The sequence below is a fragment of the Amblyomma mixtum genome, chromosome 6, assembly GCF_055824585.1.
Source record: "Amblyomma mixtum isolate Tamu chromosome 6, ASM5582458v1, whole genome shotgun sequence".
In the NCBI taxonomy this organism is placed as follows: Eukaryota; Metazoa; Arthropoda; class Arachnida; order Ixodida; family Ixodidae; genus Amblyomma; species Amblyomma mixtum.
In genome coordinates, this window is record NC_143017.1 from 91,318,551 (window position 1) to 91,342,413 (window position 23,863).

Consider the following 23,863-nt stretch of genomic DNA (forward strand, 5'->3'; position numbering starts at 1 on the left):
TCCAGTGTTCAGCAAAGACTTTATTATGTACACACAAAGAAGCAATAGTCTTTTTCTAGCTGATACCTTCAATGTCATCATACTCCTGAGAGGGACAAGTAGGATTACTTGTGAAATCCATGTCCAGGGTAGGGCTCTGTGGGCTGTCACATGGAAAATACTCAGGCGGTGCTTCGGGAAGGCCTGCAACACCAAAGTGACACATATCACATTTGAGAATGCAAAACACTGCGCATACCCACTTCCTTCAATGGCACTCACACATCCCATGAAAACTTCAAAATACATTGTGTGTTCTTGAAGACAACTGTAGAGCGTAAGCACTGTATGATGCGTGTGGTACTCAGATTGAAAATAATTAGCCGACAATTAGGCTTCTTAGTAATGCGATTTTTAAGGGTAGCTGCTGTGGTCCTCGCACTGTAGATGACCGCATACGGATCACGCTGTACCAAATGGAGGCACCTCTGGGTATCGACTCGGGCAGTGTGCGCAGTGTTCTCACACCTCATCTCAGGTGAATGACCAGCGCGCTACTCTGGAGTCATCTCTTGCAAGCGACCCATATCTTACTGATAATGTCATTGGCAAGCAGGCAATGGCGCATGCTACTCTGATGCCACGGGCTGCCACCGTGCAACCTGCCTTCACACTACCTTCGTACCCTCCTCCTCCGGTTTCCTCCTCGCATCCTCCTGGTGTTGCTGTCTTTCATCTTCCGTTGCACACAAAGCCCGTTTACACTGACACACACCGCTCCACATGGGAACAGGTGCCTAAGAGCTGCGCTCAAAACAAAAAGTACCTGACCACATCTTCACTTCGACAAGCACAAGGAACTTCTCTGTATGAAAAAAACAGTACGCTCACTATAGTCGCACACAACTCAAGAATGAAGCAGCCAATGCCCTCCAAAGAGACCCTCCAATCAGTGGTCCTGGCCTGCAATCATGATGTTGTGGCGAACCACTTTGCAACAGGTAGCATAACATTGCAGGTGGCTGGCAGGTGAGGGACATCGGTCACCTCATTCTGGAGTTGTACCCAACCATATCAAGATGATATCCAGTTATGTGAAGGAACTTGAATGCATAATAGCTTTACTATAAGTGTTCGAAGTGAACGAAAAGGCCACTGATTGATTATTATAGGCCAAAGAAATGCTGTAAGCCACGAGATACGACATTTGCCAGACATATAGTCCAAGGGGTTTTCTTCTAATACTGCTGTCATGCAGGTAATTCCAATCACGATCGCATCCAAGTCTGATTGCAATCAAGTTCCAAGCACACTTCATGAGAAATGCTGCTACATACTCCAACATCATCCTAATCGAGGTATTGGCCTCCTTCAAACGACAAGTAGTACTGCATGCCCACACTATTGTACATACTAGTGGCAAACAAACGGCTTCGTATTCAAGTAAAAGCGAACAAAAGTGCCGCTGGCCCAAAATTCCCTGGCTGCGATGTAAATACAGCAGGTTGGTTCCATCTTCTATTATAGATGCACAGAAGATACCACACCGCCAGCCACAGTACGTGGGTGCTGTGATTGTTCACAGTTGCCCAAGCAGGCATACGGCACTGACACAACTTTGGAAATCAAGTCGCACTGAATGAAATACTAGTAGTTATTTAAAAATTTTGCAGGCTTTATAAAACATCTTTCTCAGTGGGTCATTTTTGGTTTGCATTTTTGTTTCCCAAGCTTGGGGGTAGCAATCCCTAACCAGGATCAAAAGGCTGAGCGAGATCACATACGATCGCAATAAACCGTATACAGCCACACATAAGTTGAACGTTTTTTTCTAAAAACAGCCACCTGAAGATGAGAGAGCGACCCATTGGTGATTTTAATGACCTAGAGAGGGCGCCTCAGTCTATTCAATACGGTAGCATTGCAGAGGACTGCTTCTGGGCCCAGCCTATGTAGAATTGTGTCTGTTCTAAAATTTCACTATAATCTCATATGCGTGCTTGTCGATGGTGGTGACCTGGTGTGAGTCAGTCTTTTGTTGCTCGACACAGTGTAAGAGGACTAAAGGAGAGAAGAAAGAAGTCACTGCCTGGCATGTGAAAGTGGTAGATGCACACTTTGGAGAGAATTTAAAATCTATAACATCCACATTGGAGATTTGTGTTGTGGATGCATGGCAAAAACTACAGAAAATCATTTTTTCTGCATTTAACACTACAGGCAAGCGAGACTCAGCAACTGTCATGCAGCTTGTGTAGAAAACAAGCGATAAACATTCCCACTGTTGCAAGAGTTCTCGCTTTAATGACCACGTGCGCTACTTTAGGTAAGAATATATAGGTTTTTAATTGTGAGTACAGGTGGAAAGCGAGAACAATACAAGATCGCATGCTATCTTTGCAGAGCAAGTGCACCTTGCACTCTGTTTGAAAGCAGTGGTTGGAAGGCATGTAATGAATGTAAGGCCACTATGATACAATCATCACTTCCTATTATATTCAGTTCTTAACATCCGCACGTCCGAGTGCATATTTCCAGTAACAGCGAAAGCATAGCACAATAACGAAGTGCAATAAATTGTTATATCACCTACCCCCTACCCCCAAAAAAATTCTCCATGGATTGCAAATCACCATACATGCACGCTGCCACGTCATCATAAGGCTTACCATTACAGAGACATTCATGCACAAAACTTTTTGTGCTTCCATTAGTCATGTGTGCTCAGCAATCTTTGTTAACAATAGCTCCCCGCATTTACATAGGGGCACACAAATCATCTCTTAAGAAATAGAAGCTCCCTGCCTGCAGGAACTGCGCCGTCATGGTCCTGCAAGGTTCCACTACACAGCACGCAAACTTGCTGTTCCCATGCATTCTATGAATTGTTGGAACAAGAGAACTGGTGAAGTGACATTCACTGCCTCTTGAATCTTGTCAGCATGCAAGCGTTCACAAAACAGGACTCCTAGGATAAATTTTTACAACAAAAACACTGCCAATAACGTCTGAGTGTGCCAGTAAACGGTTGGGCAACAGCAAAAGATCTGCATAGAGTCCAATCATGATCGAAAGTGCCCATGTGACAGCGCTTTCTAGCAGCCCTGGAAGTTCTTAACTTCGGAGAATTGAGGACATGAGTTTCGCTCACTTTCAAGAGATTCGAAGCACTGGCCATGCAAAACAAGCCACACTACATGGCACAGAAGCAAACGTAGTGGGATGTACTACATTTTTGACAAAGGTTTTACATTATGGTGAAGGGCTCTGCATTGATTTGTACCATCTGGGACTCCTTGTCATCGACTGAAATCTCCGATTCATGGGCATTTTTGTATTTTGTATCCATTGAAACGCAGCAGCCACAACCAGATTGGACCTGCGAACTGAGGATCAGCGGCCGCATGCCACAGCCACAGAGTTGCCGGTGCGGATCTACCAGAAAAGTGCTAAAAAGTAATGAAAAACGGTAAATAAGAATCAAATCTGCATTCCATCACAAAAAAGGCCCACCCATTTCTTTTCCAGTAAAACAGTGTCAGATCAGTTTCTGCATCAACAACGCACAGCTAGAATCACTGGCTGATATTCAATAGACGGCTCGGACCAAAGATGAAGTTCAAGAAATATGAATGAGACATTTCAACAAATGGCTCGGACCAAAGATGAAGTTCAAGAAATATGAATGGGACATTTGAGCAGTTTTTTGCCCCTTACAGATATTACTGTGGATCTTTTCCTATTCCCATTTGTGGACAGCGTGGTGTACAGAGCAGAAAAAAAACATACAGGTATTCATTGCAATTTATGCAGACATGTCACAGTGAATGACAAGCCCTGCGTTATTTATGTGCAGTGTAACCTAACCTTGGGAGTGTTCCCCAGCGGCACCCTCGTCCATAGTGGCGGAAAACTGTCCGCTGAACTGCCAAACCGGTCAGCGTGCTTTTTGATGGTATCCTGTTTCAATAATGCACCGGCGTCGACTTTACGAACAGTTTTGTCTCCTCTCAAAGCGTATTCTTGCGGTAATTACCTCAAGCAAACTACACCAGGGCACACCACCTAAGTTAACTGCTATGGCTGCAACTAATCGCAAGGGACGTGATGCAAAGGGCACTGGAAAACGAAGATAAAGATGCACAGCAAAGATCAGTGAAAACTCCAACCAGCTCGTTCCGCGGAAGTCGCAGTTTCCTGCACGACCACGTGGTTTTGGATTTGAAGTGCTGGAGGGGATGCGACGTGCCTGATTCCCGCCCTCACCCGCTTACCCAGTATCGCGCCTCTCCAGTGACCTCGCATGGCGTTTTTGCCCTCTCCACATCTTCTCCAAAGAGGATGCGGAGCCTCGCGGGAGCGGATGCAGGGGATTCCCAGAGGCCACTCGAGAGTCTGGTTGATGCGCGACCGTCCGTGAGTGAATTGCGCACCGCGCAACATCAAAGACGGTTTATGCTGTTGCATATAGGAGTGCGCAGGAGCCTGATTCGAGCGAACAGGTCACTCTCCTCCACATGTGCATTGGCTGCATCTGGCCACCGCACTGCGCGGTGTCAGCACTAAAGCACTGCACGGGCCTCAATCTGAGGCCCGAGCCCGGCCCGGGCCCGATACCTGAAGCCCAAGCCCGGCCCAGGCCCGCGGCTTCAAGCCCGGGCCCGGCCCGGGCCCGCTAAATTATCGCTCTAGCGAGCCCGGCCCGGCCCGTGAACCCCGGAGTGAAGTCCAGCCCGGCCCGGCCCATTTCACAGTAACACTTGAGGTATACTGCTTACTCTGAGCAAGTAGACTGCTACCAGACCGATAAGAAACGGGCCGACAAAGGCTCTGAAACCGCAGTTTGGATTGCAGAAAGTTGGTTCTTTTTAACCCACAAGGAAGTGATTAAGAGTAGTGCTTGCCAGGCCCGTCTTTTGGACAGTGATCTCGTGTAGGTGCGCAAAGATAAACTCGGAAGTTCTGAGAGCCAAATAAAAAGGGCTGCATACACGCGTAATAGACTACTTTCTATTCCCCCAAGATTTTAATCAGTTATATTTTGCCACCCGCAAAGTATGAACATTAAAGCTGCCTAGCAAGCAGTGGGATGATATTTTTTTAGTGAACGCGATCTCACAGGTAGAACTCATAGCCGACCTGGTCGCCTTTCAGCAGAAACGAAAAGCTAAAAGGCTGGAGTATTTCACGGTGTGTGTTTGAAGACTATAAGCGTCCTAAACTAATATGTTCTTCCCAAATGCATTTCTAATTGTGTATAGGTATGTTTTGGGATGACGAACGATCAATGGCCAATTAACGCCGGTTGAATTTTACTCTTACTGCACCGCGGCGTGGAAATAAGGAAATAAATAAGTCAATGAAAAAAGCTTAGTTTTTTCTCAGCGCGTACTATAACTCATAGCTCATCCGTGTCGCTGCTTCAATGCCGCAGTTGTGTACTTCACTCTGCAATAGTGAATGAAAAGGCGGACACCAGCCGCTTCTGTACGGGCCCAAGCCCAGCTCGGGCCCGCAGCTTTCAGCCCGAACCCGGCCCGGGCCCGCAACTTCAGGCCCGGGCCCGGCCCAGGCCCGGCAATACAAATCATGTCTCGGCCCGGCCCGGGTTTTCGGGCTGGCCCGAGCCCGTGCAGTGCACTAGTCAGCACACCCTTCTGCCACGACTGTGGCTCTGTGCTAAATCTGGAGGACTTCTTTTGCTCGTGCTCCGCGTTTAATGCTCCCAGGCGCTCACTGTGAGGGGGTTTCGGGAACTTGGCCTCCCCTCCGCTAGCAGTGACAACTTTCTCTTCCCACTTGGTCCGCGCCACGTGCCTTCCACCTTTGATTTGTCGAGGAGATGAAACTATGTGTGCGTCTTTAACTCTTGTCCTATTTTCCTCTTTTCTTGCACACGCCAGACATTCCCATCACCATCCTTTAAAGGGACAGTGAGGAGAGCTCTATCAATATTTTTTTTATAGTAAAATCTGATAGTTCGGCATTTCATGGCTTTGTTGCCACTTGGCCAGCAGCGAAAGATGCATTTATTTCTAAGAAATTTGGATTTGAAGTTGAAAAAGTTTTTCCTGCTGCTCTGATTCAAACTTGGGACTCTCTTATGACGACACAGGACTAAGTGACGTGAAACTTGACGTGTGCATGACGTAGCGCAAACTCCGTGATTTCTGGCGGCCAGCAGTGCGGCCTAGCAGCAGCCGAAAAGAAAGCTACCGCCGGCCGCACGTTGAAGGCATCTATCGGCTATTGCAACCATCGCTACCGTCGCTTCGTTTACGTTTGCACCACGTTTTGCCAGCGTTACGATGGATCCCGTTCTCGAAGTCGTCAACGAAGTTCTCGCAAATAGACACCTTTAGCACACCGTGTACCTTGTTACCGTTAGCGGAATACCATGAGCCCGCCTACCGCCGATGAGCAGGCGCTGATTGGTCCCGATGCTGCAGGCGCACGCGTAGCTGCCGGGTACGTGGCGTCATCTGGAGATGTCAAGGAGATTTGCGCATGCATTGACATCGACTGCGCCTCAGTGATTTGTGGCATCTCGGTCCCAGTGTTGCTAGAACCATTGGTTCTAGCAACACTGTCTTGTCCTATGACGTCATCACGCTTGTACTTGCGAGTTTGGCCTGTGGCGGCGATACCTGTATTTTGGTTCTTGCTCTTTTCTATGTTACAAGAGCTTTGTTGTCAGTATGAGTGGCGTTTTTGTAATCAGGAGCTGGTATTCTGTCGATACAAGCCAACTTCAATTTCTCCTCAGTGTCCCTTTAAATTCTTTCGTCCCCCCTTCCCCCGTTAGCCGCCAAGTGGGTAGGCCGCCCAGGCGCGTGGTTCGATTATCGGTGGCGCAGACCATTCAGGTTCGAATTAACGGGCTATGCTTTACACAGACTCCTATGAAGTGCGGACGGACCAAGTCGGAAAGTTCGTACTATCCATAAATTCGAATTAATAGGCTCAAAGTAATGAACTTTCACTGCGCAGTGGCTGGTAACCTGAACCAAATACTGAATTGTACTGATAAATCACTGACAGAGTAACCTTGTTATCCTGCTGTATTTTACTGGCCATAAATGGCAATATCCAAAGCTCATGAAGGATAGCAAGCTAACTTGTTGCTGTCTCAGTACATTGGTCTCAGTAATGGAGCAAGCACCAGACACAAGTTCTATTGAATCGGCACAAGTGGTAACATGGTGATGCAGAATACAGCACTCACACCACTACATTGCTATGACAAAAATGCAGTAAAATCCATGCCACTGTTTGCATTCTTTACTATAACCTTTCATAAGGAAAATTCTCCAGCATATCACATTACTCATATGACAATGCATTAGTAGAAACCTGACAAAGTATCATACTATGTGAATGAAAATTCTGAATAACAGAAATAAAAAAGTTTTTTCATTACTAATTCATTATTTCACACAGCAAGTACTTCTGAGTGGCATAGGAAACTGGGTCACCTAAAATAATTTGTCAAGGGGCAAGAGTTCTCTATTTTCAGCATGTTCAGAATGACATTTCATATATTAACACTGCCGAATGCATGCACGACTGTAGTCATTGTTGCTTGAACTGCATACCTTTGCACGGTGGTAGTTCATTCATCTGCTGCTCTATTGCTTGTGAAAGCATGGTGGTTGAGAAGGCGTCATCTCTCTGCAGACCTAAAGCCTGAAATTGCAAGAAGGCCAAAATGACAAAAAACTGCGACAAGTTTTCCTTGGTATCTAAAAACTGTAGCATTCAGGTCACATGCAATGAGATCTTCGTCAACCTGAAGCGAGAGCTCAAAGAAAGCCCAAAGAAGTCAGAACGAAATGTTGGTGTGGATGTGCCTTCAAGACGGGCCAACACACAGCACCAAGCATACAGTAGCTGAGAGGTTTCATTTCATACTCCATGTTGCTAACAGCTAATTCGCTGGTCAATTCAGAGTAATTTTCCTTGATCCATGGAGAATGTGTGTTCCACTGGTCAATCTGGGTTGGGATCGTGGGTTAACTCCCTCCACGGCAGAGCGTCCTCTCTTGATCCACCGACCAAAGGTGGATTTAGCCAAAATTCTGAGGGTGTGTTGCCATCACTTCTGGAATGGCCAGGTCGAGTTTACCCTTTTTATAGTGCAGTTCAAGATATTGCTGGATAACGCTGGTCCTTTGCACACATGTTTAACAATGTCACCATCAGCGGTCAGATCAAGTAGTTAAAACTTTTTGCTCTGATTTTACAGGAAAGCAATTCAAGGACCTCAGAAAGCAGCATTAGCAATGATGACATGTCTCATAGCGCATGTCTCGTAAGAGATGTTTATTATGTGAATGTTTCCTGAATCTTCTCTCAAAAAATAGCAAATCCCCACCTATATCGGTGCCCTAGTGTGCAACTTTTCAGACGAAGAGGTACACTAGACAGTATCTGCGTGGGGCATGCACTCATTCCATGCGTGTAGCTTTGGAAATTACTGACCACAGAGCATGACAAAATCTGTAAAAGCTAACTGCAGGATACGATTACATTAAACAAAAACGTGCGGGTAGATGCCAGGCCCAACTTCTGAAACTGGTTGTGCATGACAGCTTCCACTGAGTTCCCCACCAGAGCATGTTTGTGTTTCACTCATCGATCGCACCTCGGCCCTCAGTCCCCAGAGGCTGCGGAGCAGCTGACCGAGGCAATGGTCAGACCTGTGATGCAGCGGAGGGTGCTAAGAATCACTGGCTCCGGACAGGTCACCATTGGAAACTGAACCTGGAAACGTTTAACGCTAGAACCTTATCCAGTGGGGTTAGTCTAGCAGGGCTGTTGGAGGAGTTAGAGGGTATTAAATAGGATGTCATAGGGATTAGTGAGGTTAGGAGGACAGATGAGGCGTATACAGTACTAAAGGGCGGGCACGTACTGTGCTATCGAGGATTAGCAGACAGACGAGAACTAGGCGTGGCATTCCTCATCAATCAGGATATAGCTGGCAACATAGACGAGTTTTATAGCATTAATGAGAGGGTGGCAGCTATCGTAATTAGGCTTAATAAGACATACAAGCTGAAGGTGGTGCAGGCCTATACGCCTACATCAAGCCATGATGACCAGATTGTTGAAAGCTTCAATGAAGACGTGAAATCGGCAATGACCGAAGTAAAATCACAGTACACTGTACTGATAGGCAACTTCAGTGCAAAGGTAGGCAAGAAGCACGCTGGAGACCAGACGGTAGGTGACTATGACATAGGTTTTAGGAGTAGCAAAGGAGAGTTATTAGTAGAGTTCGCAGATAGAAATCATTTACGGATCATGAATACCTTTTTCCGCAAACGAGCAAACAGGAAGAGGACGTGGAAGAGCCCCAATGGTGAGACTAAAAATGAAATAGACTTCATACTGTACGCTCACCCTGGCATCGTAGAGGATGTGGAGGTCCTCGGAAAGGTACGTTGTAGCGACCACAGAATGGTAAGGCCCCGTATTAGCTTAGATTTGAAGAGGGAATGGAGGAAACTAGTGAAGCAGGAGTCTATTAACGAGTTAGCGTTAAGAGGAGAAGTAGAGGAATTCAGGACTTCACTGCAGAACAGATTTTCCGCTTTAACTGAAGAAGACTGTAATGATGAAACAATGAACGATAATCTCACAGCTATCGTTACGGAGCGCGCCGCAGATGTAGGAGGTAGGATGATTTGACAGGATACCGGCAAGCTATCCCAGGAGACTAAAGATCTGATTAAAAAACGCCAAAGCATGTGGACGTATAACTCCACAGACGGACTAGCCTTCCCCTCCTTGTCAGCCGACACCTCCTTTCCTTGCAGGACTTTTCCCAACACTTCGAAAGCAGCACCGGTTTTCCGCAGGGACTCATCTGCTGCTATGAGAAAGATTACATGTCACTACTTGTTGGTTTCAGAGGAACTCAGAAGCACATTCTCAGCGCATGCTAAGCGAATTGGGTGAAGTTCTTTCCAACGGCTGAGCGCTTGGATTATTGTTTACAAGTGACCTATCGAAGTTAATAAATGAGCGCAAGGTTGCCATCATAGGGAAGTTTAACATGGAGAAGAGAAAACTGAGCATGCTCTAAAGAATGGAGGTAGCCTAAAAGCAGTGAAGAGAAAACTAGGCATAAGTAAAAACCAGCTGCATGCGCTAAGAGACAAAGAAGGGAAATATCATTAGCAATATGGATAAGATATTAAAAGTAGCCAAAGAGTTGTACACAAATGTATACAGTAGCGAATGTAATCAGAACGTTACTGAGAGAGGCAGTAGAGCACAGCAATAGAACATCCGCCAGTAACGAAGGAGGAAGTAAAGAAAGCCTTGGGAGCAATGCAAAGGGGGAAAGCAGCTGGTGAGGATCAGATAACAGCAGATTTTCTGAAGCACGGAGGAGAGATTGTGCTAGAAAAACTAGCCACCCTGTATACGCAATGCCTTGTTACCTTGAGCACACTAGAAACTTGGAAGAACCCTAACATTATCTTAATTCATAAGAGAGGAGACGTCAAGGACTTGAAGAATTACAGACCGATCAGCTTACTGTCCGTTGCCTACAAGGCATTTACTAAGGCAATCGCTAATAGAGTCAGGACAACCTTAGACTTCAACCAACCAAATGATCAGGCGGGCTTTCGTAAAGGATACTCGACAATAGACCACATTCACGCTATCAATCAGGTGATAGAGAAATGTGCAGAATATATAATTAAGCCCTATAATAGCCTTCATTGATTACGAGAAGGCATTTGACTCAGTGGAAACCTCAGCTGTCATGCAGGCAATGCGGAATCAGGCTGCAGAAGAGTGCTACGAGAAAATATTGGAAGATATTTATCACGACTGCACAGCTACCATAGTCCTCCATAAAGTCAGCAATAAAATTCCAATCAGGAAAGGTGTCAGGCAGGGAGACGCGATCTCGCCAATGCTATTCACCGCCTGCTTACAGGAATTATTCCGGGGCCTAAAATGGAAGCAGCTGGGGATAAGAGTTAATGGAGAATACCTAAGTAATTTGCGATTCGCTGATGATATTGCAAAGCATGATCAATGAGTTAGACAGGAAGAGCAGAATGATGGGGCCAAAAATTAACATGCAGAAAACCGAATTAATGTTCAACAGTCTAGCAAGGGAACAGCAGTTCACAATTGGTAGCGAGGTGCTGGAAGTAGTAAGAGAATATGTCCACTTAGGGCAGGTAGTGACAGCTGATCCGGATCATGAGAGGGAAATAACTAGAAGAATAAGAATGGGGTGGAGCGCATATGGCAGGTTCTCTCAGATCATGAATGGCAGTTTACCAAAACCCCTCAGGAGAAAAGTATACAACAGCTGTATCTTACCAGTACTCACCTATGGGGTAGAAACGTGGAGGCTAACAAAGAGGGTTCAGCTTAAGTTAAGGATAATGCAGCGAGCTATGGAAAGAAAAATGATAGGTGTAAGAAATCGGAAGCGGGCGGAGTGGGTGAGAGAACAAACGCGGGTTAATGACATCTTAGTTGAAATCAAGAGGAAGAAATGGGCTTGGGAAGTGCATGTAATGCGATTGAAAGATAACCGCTGGTCCTTATGGGTAACGGAGTGGATTTCAAGAGAAGGCAAGCATAGCAGGGGGTGGCAGAAAGTTTGGTGGGTGGATGAGATTAAGAAGTTTGCGGGGATATGGTGTCTGCCACTGGCAAAGGACAGGGTTAATTGGAGAGACATGGTAGAGGCCTTTGCCCAGCAGTGGGCGTAGTCAGGCTGATGATGATGATGATGATCGATCAAGACTGGGTTGCCCTGTTGCTGATTGGTTTGCTCTGGGATATATTCAGCCCCCAACTCTAAAGTGACCAATGGAATTCACCATAAGGCTTCAAGATGTCCAGATGGTCCCGTGTTTCAGCTTTATGTGGTTGTGCAAGCACAGATGACAGTGCAAGTATTTTCCAACGAAGCAGTAAAGAGGGGTTTCAAGTGCTAGCTATTCTAAAAGGCCGGGTTTTCTAAACGTGCCTGGGCCCTGTCGCGTCATCCTATCGCCGAGTGGCACATATGAGCTTCATGAATGCCACCCCGTGAATGGACCACATCGTGGCAGTGAACTCTCCAACCTGTTCATAGTGATCATAGCAGCATGATATGCGGCGTCTCTGGTCACTGTTTTTTGAATAGTAGTGGAAGAAAAATATGGCAGGCCTCATTTGAATTTCATGCCAATTCTTCGAAAAGTATTCGAAAACTTGAAGACCTCTCGATTTGCTTCAAATAATCTTGAACATACACTATTCAATTCGTCTGACAAATCGAACAGAAGGATATTTGATCCATTAACTGAAATTTTCAAATATTCGCACACCTCTGCTTTTACCAGTCATCCCCACCCACAGTCTCTGGACAAGTATGGTGGCTTGTTGCATGCCCTTGATGTTTACACTGCTTTCTTTGGCTATACAGCTTTCTGGCAAAACCCGCAAACCCCTCACACCAACGCAGTGATTGGTCAATACAGATTGACTTGATTTTCGTGTTTGTAGCTCCTTTTAATATACACACTTTTTTATATTCACTTAGGAAAAAGTATGCAATGACAATAAGCGACATGACGGGAGGCATGTACTCGGCAGTGTACTCACAAAACTGAAGTTCCTCAAACATAATGTCTAGCGAAAAACCCACCTTGTGGAAATAGTCAACAGCCTCAGACCAGTGGCGCATGAGGCTGTGGACGAAACCAATGGCCGAGAGCGTTGAGGCATTTTTCGGGGACAGCACCAGGGCCTGGTGATGATATTCGAGCGCTTTGGTGTACTTCCTGCCATCGAAACAGCACCAAGGCAACATATTAATAAAAAGAGGCAAAAACGCAAAACAGGCTGGTTAAGCAGGATTCAGAGAGAGCATAGGCAGTCTTATTTCAGCATGGTGTTGTTGTCACTGAATTAGTCAACACAAGCAATTTAGGCTCAAAGACGCAAGTAGTGATGAGCGCAGAACAAATTCCAAGCATATGGTGTATAACCTCATTACAACAGACCCCTAATGTGCCCAAGATTTTGGTCTGTTGCAAGAGAAATCTGCAGAATCCAGGGCCTTGAGCTAGTAGGACGCTTCATAGTAGAGATATCGCACTTAACTGTTGCAGACAAGATGAACATGCACAGAACGGCAGACAGATGAAGCATGTATCTTCAACACATTTTGCTGCATAGGCTATGGCGCGCTTCTTTACAGAATCATAATGACAGGAAGGACTGGAACATGACAGAATGACATAACTTTGTTTGGGAACTTTGTTTGGGAAATAAAACACTCAGAGGCAAGATGACAAACTGCACAAAAGGTCGATGAAAGAAAGGCGAGCGGGCATGAGTTCGCGAAGAACTAAACGTATCGACTTATATTTAGTGTTTTTTTAGCAAGGCCCGTGAGCTGGGCAGCAGTCAACTTCTATTCGGAGACCGTCCATGAGTGAAAATTTGCAGTAATAACAAAATGGCCGCCTTAATCGTAGCTGCTGCTGCTAATGTGAGTGTTGCCAAGACTAACCGAAGAGTACAGTCGACGACCGATTTTTCGGACTCTCTAGGGACCGCGAAAACGACCGAAAAATCGGGCAGTCCGGAAAATCAAATTTCACCGAAAAAATCACGAACTTATTACCACTATGCCGGAGAAAGCGGCCAATTGTATTGCACACATTCTAAAGCTCCTCGTGACTATATTTCGCCGCGCGAAATACCGTATAAACGCGTATAAGGGCCGCACTTTTTTTTTTTCCAGATTCGAGGGCCAATTTTCGGGGTGCGGCCCATACACGCGATATGCAAAAAAAAATTTTTTTTTAAGTAAAAACACACCAACCAGGGTATGAGCGACATTTATTCTGCGTTCAATCGTCACTCGCAAAATATTTAGACTCCTGAGCTGGTGCTGCGCTCTGGTGCACGCTCATGCCAAAAGAAGCCGCGCAGCATGTCCGCTGTCAACGCGTAGCCGTTGTTCCGAAATTCCATCACATAGAGGAGCAGCTCTTCTTCCAGTTCAGGAAACTCGCACGGCTTGACTCGGAAAGCGCGCTTTTTGCAGCTTGTGTTTCTCTTTTGGTTGCACCATCATCGGACGCACATCTCGGCCACGTCGAATTTCCCGCCCGCCGCACGCTTACCGACCGCGTTCGAGAGCTAACTCCCAGCCGTGTAGCTTAAGGTGCTTGCCCATCGTGCTAAAACTGTGAAGCTCGGCGGCAGCACGCGAAAGCCACTATCACGGCGAACGTGCTAACACGCATGCTGACACGCCACGAAAGGTTGGAGCTGGCGATACTAATGCCGATGTGAACAGCGGAAAATTGCGACCGAGAAAAATGTTGATGATAATGATCACGGCGCCATCCATAGACGGCACTTGGAAGCTCCGGTGCGCGCGCATGGCCTCCGCGAACGGCGCAGCGCCGGAGCAGATCGCGGCCGCGATAAGATCCGGCGGCGCGCCCGAAGCGCGCTTCGATCGCGGAGGCCACGGCGTGCGCGTAGCCTCCGCGATCGTATTCGCGTTCCGTGTTCGGGACTAAAGACTCGGCACAGATGAGTTCCGTGAACTCAGACTACGGTTCAAGTTCGTGCGGCGGAAGACATTCAAGGACAGTACGAATTCGAAAACACGCGAGCGCAATGTGCCGACTCGCGCAGAATTTCAGCGTCGCAAGAGGCTCCCTTTAAGCTTGAATTTCGTTTTGTTTGATCAAGTTTTCGATATCTCCTGCAGTCTGAATTAATGAGGTTCCACTGTACACATTATATGGCGGCTTGGGTACTGGCGGCGAGTGCGAACGAGGTCCGAAAAATCGAGTGGTCAGTTGCGGTGCGTCCGAAATTTCAAGCGCTCTAACACATTGGCTCTATGGGCCATGTCGCGGTGCCGCGAAAAAGTCCGAATAATCAAGCATGTCCGAAAAATCAGGCGTCCGAATTTTCGGTCGTCGACTGTACTTGAAGTTAAACATTCGGTGGCAAAAAGCCTGCTGTAACAAAGACCGAACTAGCGTATTAGTCACCTAATCGAGTGCGTTCTGTCCAAATTTACGTTTTAACCAAATCCGCAATAAACGAAGTTCAGTAAATGGTAAAGATAGGAAGATCAATCAAACATGGCACATGGGCATGTTATACTTGAATATCCATTATAACAAGATTGCATCACGAACAGAACTTTAAACTGGTTCAACCTCGCTTGCTGCAATTTCATCTTTGCCACTTTGCAATTTTGATACCCACAGTAAGCAGTCGTATTTTCAGAATCCAAAATTTGAACTCAAAAGGGACAAACATTTGTTTGAATTATGCGAAGTTAATATTAATGAAAACCTTTTTGACACCCTTGAGGTTGATGGGACAAAATAGTCAGTTTGAACAAACTGGCAGTTCAGGGTAATTAGTGAGTGTTGCTGTACAAATGGCAACCACACCAAGTGAATGGCAAATATGAATGATGGCTAAATCTTGTGTCACAGAAGTTTCGTAATGGATAAGGAACAACAGCACCGCAATGCTCACTGCGATGATGTGTCACACTATGCTACTGCGCATTTTATCATCATACGGGCTGTGCGGAGCGTGTAATCGTTTAGCAAACTCTACTCGATGCAGCTTTTTCTGCCAATATAAAAATGCCAACACACAAAATTTTGCCAATATGCCAATATATATATGTCAATCAGCACAATAAATAAATGCCAATATATATTTTGTCAATATGCACAACAAATATAGGTGGTTTCGAGCATAACATCTGTCATCAACTTCTGATACCTCAGTTTGCGACAGGTGTGACCTAAGTTGTTCAGGAGGGGTTCCCACTTCTCAGGAAGGACTGCCTTATCACCGGACTGCAGCAGACTTAACGCGTGCTCAAAGTGGCGCTTGGCGTTAGCGTATCTGCGAAAAAATGAAAAGCCAGTGAAATTAGTACAGTGAGTAAGAGGTTGAATAAATACGGCACCACAAGAGCGGTATGACATAACAAAAGAACGGCTTATATTCTACACCCAATGTTGCTGCGACATCAGTAAAAATGACAATTCTTGCTACACTGTTTGCATGTATGCAGCAAACAGAATAGGAATATGGCTCAGTTTATTGCTATTATATTATTATTTAGCAAGCACTACCAGCCTGTATCACAGGCCTTATGCAGGAGTGGGCTACAGAGGTTATACAGAGAAAAAAAAAAAAAAACATTGCAACAGAAGTGAGCAAGCAGAGCCAAAGATTGTTCTCTAGTGCAAAACTGGACACAAAGCAAGAAAAACATGAACATATTAAAACACATCCAGGAAAGATGCATATGTGCCCTATGTCTCGTTCAGGGCTTCTAGAAACAACTTCACTGTCTCACAATTGGCCACGTTTGCAGGCAGGCCATGTTATTCGGCAAACTTGAGAGGAAAACAACGAATACTTAAGAGTATTCATCTTACATGAAAATGCTGCCACTTTTCTTCACTGATAGGAAAGCGTAGGGCAGCGAGTAATGGGCGCAAGTAATATACCTTCCTCTATTCTTATTTTATTGTGACAATATACGTAGAATACTTTTAATCTGTCGTGATGACGGCGCATACCCAGCTGTTCAAGTCCTACAGTTTGCAGTAGGGCTGTTGGGGACATATTCCAGCTGTAACAGTTAAAATCTGACAGCTTTGCATTGGACATTTTCCAGTTTCAGTTTGTCAATTTTGGTCCACAGATCCCATACAGTTTTGGCCCGAATGACATCTGCAATATTTTATGTGAAGCAATTTCTTAACAGCTGTGACATTCTGGTCTGTTATTGACTGCGAACGAGCCGTAAGGTTATTTAGGTTCTCACAGACTGCTTTCCCTCCTTTCTAGATGACTCTCCCCACTTTGGTTTGCCTCAAAACTTAGAAACTGCTACATAAGGAAAAGTGTGACATACTCTTGGTTTTGGAAGGCCACTACGCCCATCTCATGCAGCACAAATGGGTCGTTGGGCGCAATGGCAAGTGCCTGGCTGAAGAAACGTTCGGCCAGTTTGGTATTGTTGGTCAGACCATACTCGAGGCCAATGTACAGGAAAGGCAGGTGACACCTGCAAAATAGGTTGGCAGTAACATCAAGTTACCAAACACCAATAGATGACACAACTTCTTCACCTTAGTAGCTAACAGTGTTGAAGGAAACGTGTTAGGAAACTGTACTCGAAATAAAACGCAAGCCTTGTGCTCTGATACCAGGACACATTACGATGAAAACTCAGTCCAGAGGCACGTGCCTCCACAGACAGACCTGTTCTTGAATATTAATGCTAGGAAATGCCAAAAATGTGTTTGCAAAAATGAACCAACAATACTTTGGGGTCATCTTAACGACATCCTTAAAGAAGAAAATGCTACAGCATTTGGAAGCTGGCCCACCCCACAGAAAAAAAAGGGGGGGGGGATTAAGGTGAATTAGTGGGGATTAGTTGGTGGTTTGGTTTGGTTTATGGGGTTTAACGTCCCAAAGCGACTGAGGCTATGAGGGACGCCGTAGTGAAGGGCTCCGAAAATTTCGACCACCTGGGGTTCTTGAACGTGCACTGACATCACACAGTACACGGGCCTCGAATTTCTCCTCCAAAGAAATTCAACCGCCGCGGCCGGGATCGAAGCCGCGTCTTTCGGGCCAGCAGCCGAGCACCATAGCCACTGAGCCACCGCGGCAGCTATTAGTTGGTGGACTAAAGTGGATTAGTGGGTTACTCCCATATGATAATCCAATGGATGATATATTTTAGACCTCGGATTTTCAAATTTGACAGTGCTGATGACCTGAGGACCCTCTCCACCATTCAAGTAATTCTGTCACGGAGAAACCTGAAATCTTTTGGATGATGGCAACCCAAAATGTTATCCCATTAAAAGCATGCCCAAAACAAAAGGCATCTTCTTAAAACATGAAATCAGCTGCTGAATTCACAGCTGCTGTCATTTTGTCGCATGCTGCTGCCGACTGAGAATGACAGCAGCAGCAGGTGCCAATGGCACATGCACACAAAATTAGAGAAGGAACAAGAAGTGCAATCGGCGTGAGCCAAGATTACGAGACTTGACGCCTAACTACCACAGGGCAGAGTTTATCAGCTGCTGCTGACACTCATCTCAACATTATAGAACAAATGTCAGCCCACTTTTCAGACCAAGTTCAACAAAAAACAAAAGCCAATTTCAACCTTCAATGTAAGTTAAACCCTGAATGAACAAAGACTAGACCACACAGTATGAAAATGCTTGGTGCGTCACAACTTACACCAGGTAGGGAAGCACTACAATGGCTCAACAGTAGGATCACAAGTGCGCACACTCACCCCTTGATCAGCTGAAGTGCCTTGAAGTAAGCCGCCATGGCTTGGTCATGCTCGCTTTCCACGGCAAACGAGTGGCCGTACATGAGCCAGGCAGGGCCAAACACCTGGTCCAACACGGTGGCTTTGCTGTCAGCAGAACGAGCAGCACAAACACGGCAAAAATTGCCTATAAGCATGTCAACTCAGTAATTAAGTATATCAATTCATGGTATCTCAATTCAATAACCAGTTACATGCTCACCTAAGGTACCGTCTTGCTGAGTCTGCCTTCCCAATGATATAGTAGTAGCAACCGACAGCAAACCATGACACCTGGCATGAGCAGCAGGAGATAGTGGAAATTTAAACATTACAGCAATGACAAGAAATAAATTATTAAGGGAACACCTCCAAACAAGAATTATAAGAAAAGTGGTTTAGAAAGATCACGCAACTTGTTAGGATAGTGCTGAAGACTTCAGGCTGGAATAGATAGCTAACCTGGAGTTACTCAAGGTTAACTCAAAAAGACTTCAGAACACTTTCATGCTCACTAATCATAACTGCAATGATAGCGTTATTCTCAAACAGAAAATTACTCTTATAGCAACAGCTCATAAGCCATAACAGCATTCAGTGCATTGAATGCCTCCTTTTCTTTTGCTTACTCATTGTACAAGGATGAACCTGTCATTTTGGAGCTAGTGCTTAGATAGCAATGATAATGACAGTGTCATGAATATTTTGTTTTCAAACAAAGTTTTAAGCAGGGTAGCAAAAAATTATCCACACTGCTATAGCATAGCAGCGGTGTATCCGGAATTGCTGTTTGGCTCACATGACAGGACATGGGCATGAATCCGTAACATCAAGTGGCCAAATAAATGTGAGTGGTGAAAAAAATGGCATTTCCCCATCACCACTTGGTTTTTCAGTCACTGGGCTTAGTAAGCAGCAGAGGTTTCTTTTCCAAAGAAAAATGCCAAAAGATGTGTAGAATAGCACCTTTACAGTGATAATTGTTAGAGTACTAGTGTGACTTAAACAAAAACACTAGTGATCAAAGTGGCCCACAAGATGGGGCTTTTCTACCGGTTTACACAGAAGATACATCTACAAGCCTACCTAGAAATTACGTAGCAAAGAAGGATTAAAGTTTGGTGACTACGCACGACCAGCCAAGAACACGACATACCAGGTCACTGAATGGCAAAGCCAACGGTGGAAAGCACCTTGACCATGACAAGAAGCTCCCTGGCTGGAACATTGTACCTGGTATTCCTATCTCCAATGGTAAAGAAGTAACAGTGCTTTTTCTTTTCTTCTTGTTATTGCTCTTGTTATCTTGTTCGCCAGGTGTCCTTTATATGATGCTTCAATTTTCACAAGAAATCATTTCAGTTGCGAGTAAGTGCAGGTGTCTGTCTCGTTCTCTGTGTTGTCTTCAAAAAGTGCTGTTACTTTTTTTCTGTCAACATTTACCAACCAGCCCATATTATCCCTCTTCTGGTATAACTCAAATGTCCAGCCCAAAATCAGCGCATCACAAGACTACACTAACAAGTAACTGCCAGATAAGCCTCATATTCAGGTCTCTCTCCCGTAATGTAAAAAGGCACAACATGGCAAGAAAAACTGAAGAAAAAGTACACAAAAAAAAAACAGCTGCAAGAGTGGTGAGAGCAAAGATGAGGCAGTTTCACATCCATCCTCTGTATCAGCAATGTCCTAATCACAACCAGCAGGTGTACAAAGACCAGGCCTTGCAACACCTTCTTTTTTTTTCTTTTGCTTGTTTAGACTCTCTGCTCTTTTTTGCTGAGGCACTCTTACCTGCAGACTGATTTAGCTTGCAACTAAAAGTCATACTGGCAATCATCGAATGTGTTCCACATGCTGTTCTAACTTATTCATCTATGATGTTTGCACGAAACACCATATTAGTTTTCCTTGACAGATACAATTAATTTCTTACTGATAAGGCTTGAACATCAGATGAAGCCCTGTTTACTATCTTTTTTTTTTTAAGTTTCTCTCTGTCCACACAGTCCATGGAGGCCACAAGAAAGCCAACTATAGGAAGGCTTGCCGTGCAAAAATGCTAACAGTTATCTTTTTTTTTTTAAACAGCATATACAAAATTTTGTACAAAGTATTGCAATGGTTTAAAACTGCTATACTGAAACACTAGATTTCTCAAATAAGTAATTCGAGGGATTACGGATTACATATTATTTCTTTTCAAAGATGCACATGACTCGCATGACTCACATCGCAAGACGCGCTACCAAGCTCACTGTTCTGAATACTATAATTTATTGCGTTCGCTAGCGAACGTGAAAAGCATGCCAGTTTCAATATGAACAGTAATAGGTCAGTATAATATAACGATTCCTTCCTGAATCAATACAATTTTTGAACTTCCCACCCTTCGCCATTGGTACAGAATCAGTTTGGGAACCATATTACACCACCCCTAAATTCTTCTCAAAGAAAGAAATACTGCTAACTGTCGCATGCTTCCACAAAAGTTGTGACTTCGAAATGCACCCAGTTGAGCGCAGAACACCTGAAAGGGTAAATGTGAACATAAACAAAGCTCAGAGAAGGACAACCTACGGGCAGCATAGAACTTACAGCAATTTCGGGATACATATCCACGAGCTTGTGGGCCAGGTGGAACAGGTCTGTCGAATAGAAACCACACGAGCTCAGCTTAGTCACGATAAAGGCATGAGTAACTGACAAGTGTTATTAAATGCACGGAAAGGAATGTACCGTTAGACTTCCCCAGCTCCATCAGGCAGGATATGTGCACAGGAAAGCAGTCCATGTGGTACGGATCCCTGCTGAGCACCCTGTAATAAAGCACAGCAATGCACAGCAAAGCACAGCTCATTGTATTCTGCCATCATCACCTCTTATATTCTCTCTCACCCTCTTTCTGCCTTTTAATTCTTCCCCTCTGCCCTTCTGCCCCTTTTTTTTTCTTAGCAACCGTTTTGTTGTAAATGACTTAATTTTCATGTTTTTTTTTTCTATAAATACATTCAAGCCCTCAACATTTCTCCTGTGGACAACCTGAGTAATATCAATTTCAACTCCTCGAAATAAGCATCAATGCTGCCGGCAAAGTTGAGGAAAATAAACTGCCTTGAAGTTAGCGCTTTTTCCCAAGCACCGCTACAAGTAAAAAAAACGTGGTGGCAACTCTCCGCCTTGGCATGTTCTCTACCCAAAGAGAATACGTCGTAGTTCCTAGAAGCTGCTGTCTTCCCAGCTTAAATCGTTCAGGAAGTGCCATAGTGAAACGTCAGCCCACAACTCAATAACATGTGTCCCACCCTTGGACAGCCTGTTTGTATGCCTGCAGGAAGGACGACGTGAGCAGCATTCAAAAAGAAAAAGCATGAGCAGCGTGAGTAGCATGCGTAGCTGTCAAAGCACTGCTGGGTGAAAGCACTGCACTGAAGTAATGTCAATTCAACAGTTCAGAATCCAACCACGAGTGGAAGAGGCAGCACACTACCACAGAGCCAACTCGAGATCAGGCTTCCTATATGGCTGTAAAAGCTTTACGTACTGCTGACACAGACAATGTCGCAATGCTTTGGACTGTTTAAACAGAAGAGGTCCCTATTCCTAACCACCAAGACCATATAAACGGCAAGGCCTGGAAGCTGGACTACAACGTGTCCCGCTGTCTCTTGTCCCATAGTGGGAACCCCCACAGCAACAAACACAGGCTTACGTCGAAGTGATGTCGTGGCAGCGCTTGTAATCACAGTTGTAGTAGCACTTCTCTGCCACAGCAGTGGCAATGTCGAGGTTCTCGCTGAGATGGGAGAGCTCAGCTGGAAGTTCAGCCGGGTCTGGCTTGTCATACTGAGGCCAAGGAAAATAAAAGAGGAACAGTGTTTACACCAATACATGCTGCCACAGACCGTTCCCCACTGCAATGCAGATAAAAATAGCATGCGCAAAAAGGCTGAAAGTCAGAAGAAACAGCCCTACTACCCAAGCAATACGAGACGCACCTTCTTAACCTTCGTCGCGTAAAGCAGCCTGACAAACTCGCTGTCTTCACATGAGGCACCCATGGCCATAGTCAGCAGGTTAAGAACGCTTTCCTCTGCGACAGAAAACAAAAAACAAAGCATTAAAGCTGTTGTGAAGACCTAACCTGCAGTCATGACAAAAATCACAGCAATAAAGAATTTTTGGCCGGCGTCGGCTAGCAAGCCAAGTGCCCATAAGGCCAGAATGAGGACTCGTCCAGAGTGCTGCATGCATTTAGCTACCGGAACCTACTAGCAGCATTACGAGTGCACCAACCACACCATCGATCAGACTGTTGGTTCTCAAACCTTTCCAAAGCCACCGTATGTGGGGTAGCACAAAACGGGACAAGGGACAGAGAAAGACGTACACAACACAGGCGCTAACTTCAGACTTACAGACATACTGACTTCAGACTGACCAAGATGAATGTGAACCGTGAAGGCAAACAGGTGCATGCGCTCGGAAAAAATAAAGAAAATCAGATAAACGAGGAACAGCAGACATGCACGACTCAGCGATTATTTAAGAAGGCCAGCTCTCTTTTGGACAGGGAGATAGACAGCTTGCTGACACATTTATTACCCAAAGGAGCGATACGCGCTGCTTCAATAATTTCACATGTTAACTGATCGCGGTATCTGGCGACGATCGAGCACTTGTCCAAAAATGGCACAAACCACACCCTTTACAGTGCAAAGACAGATTTTCAAGTTGTTTTTGTGTTCACGAAGCTTATCATTCAAGCAACGACCAGACTGACCAACATACCGCTTGCCACAGGAGAGTGGGATGTCATAAACAATGCCTTCAGTACATTTCACGAACGTTTTCCTGTGATTAATGGTGCATTGCAGCTTTTGGGGACGCTTATAGGCGTGCAAAGTTTTCTTTGGGTAGCGCGCTTAGTTTTTCAGGGGCTGAAAAAACCACACGAACATTCGCTTTCGTCCCAATTTTCTGGAGATTATGGAACAGGCAATGAATGCAGGGAATGACGCCAATTCTGTCTTTCTTTCTTTCTGAAGGCGCACACAGTAGTTACCCTTATTGGCGCTTCTTCTTCAGTATGCCTTCATCGACAGAAACACAGATATCAGCTGGGTAGCCTGCTGCATGGAACCTTGCGATTTGCTCGTGAAAGCTCTGGCTGATGAGGTGGGGGCATGACTTTTGCGAGGCATTTTTCAAACAAATTAATAATGCCTCGTTTTACAAGCTTAGAATGTGCAGATGGGTAGGGGAGTAGAGGTTTGTTAGCGCGAGGTGAATAGCTCCAACACACGTGGTTGTCCAGGAATCTAAAACGAACATCAAGAAAGCGGATCTCGTTGTCAGCTGGTAGTTCGTTAGTCAATAGCAGCGGTGAAGAACACTCTTGTACAATGACTAAAACATTGAATGCAACCTGCTCTAAGCGCGATGGCATACACTCAACCAGTAAAAGGAAATTGTCAACAAAACAAGAAATTCTGACCACAT

At 45.2% G+C, this 23,863-nt stretch overlaps 1 protein-coding gene across 3 annotated transcripts in view; it reads right to left on the minus strand.

The window, feature by feature from the left end:
• The window catches only part of Cdc16 (cell division cycle protein 16), a 29,642-nt gene continuing 5,779 nt past the window's right edge, over window positions 1–23,863 (minus strand). For 2 of the 3 annotated variants that reach the window (XM_089548355.1, XM_089548353.1), the window contains 11 exons: window positions 22,360–22,454; window positions 22,074–22,207; window positions 21,101–21,180; window positions 20,960–21,009; window positions 18,585–18,655; window positions 18,344–18,469; window positions 16,934–17,086; window positions 15,784–15,909; window positions 12,653–12,788; window positions 7,575–7,665; window positions 1–183 (listed from right to left, as the gene is read on the minus strand). In XM_089548355.1, the coding sequence (XP_089404481.1) occupies window positions 56–183; window positions 7,575–7,665; window positions 12,653–12,788; window positions 15,784–15,909; window positions 16,934–17,086; window positions 18,344–18,469; window positions 18,585–18,655; window positions 20,960–21,009; window positions 21,101–21,180; window positions 22,074–22,207; window positions 22,360–22,454 (1,190 nt within the window). In that variant the 3' untranslated portion in view covers window positions 1–55. Of the gene's footprint in view, window positions 184–6,353; window positions 6,462–7,574; window positions 7,666–12,652; window positions 12,789–15,783; window positions 15,910–16,933; window positions 17,087–18,343; window positions 18,470–18,584; window positions 18,656–20,959; window positions 21,010–21,100; window positions 21,181–22,073; window positions 22,208–22,359; window positions 22,455–23,863 lie in introns of all 3 variants that reach the window. The other variant, XM_089548354.1, reaches the window with a different exon arrangement.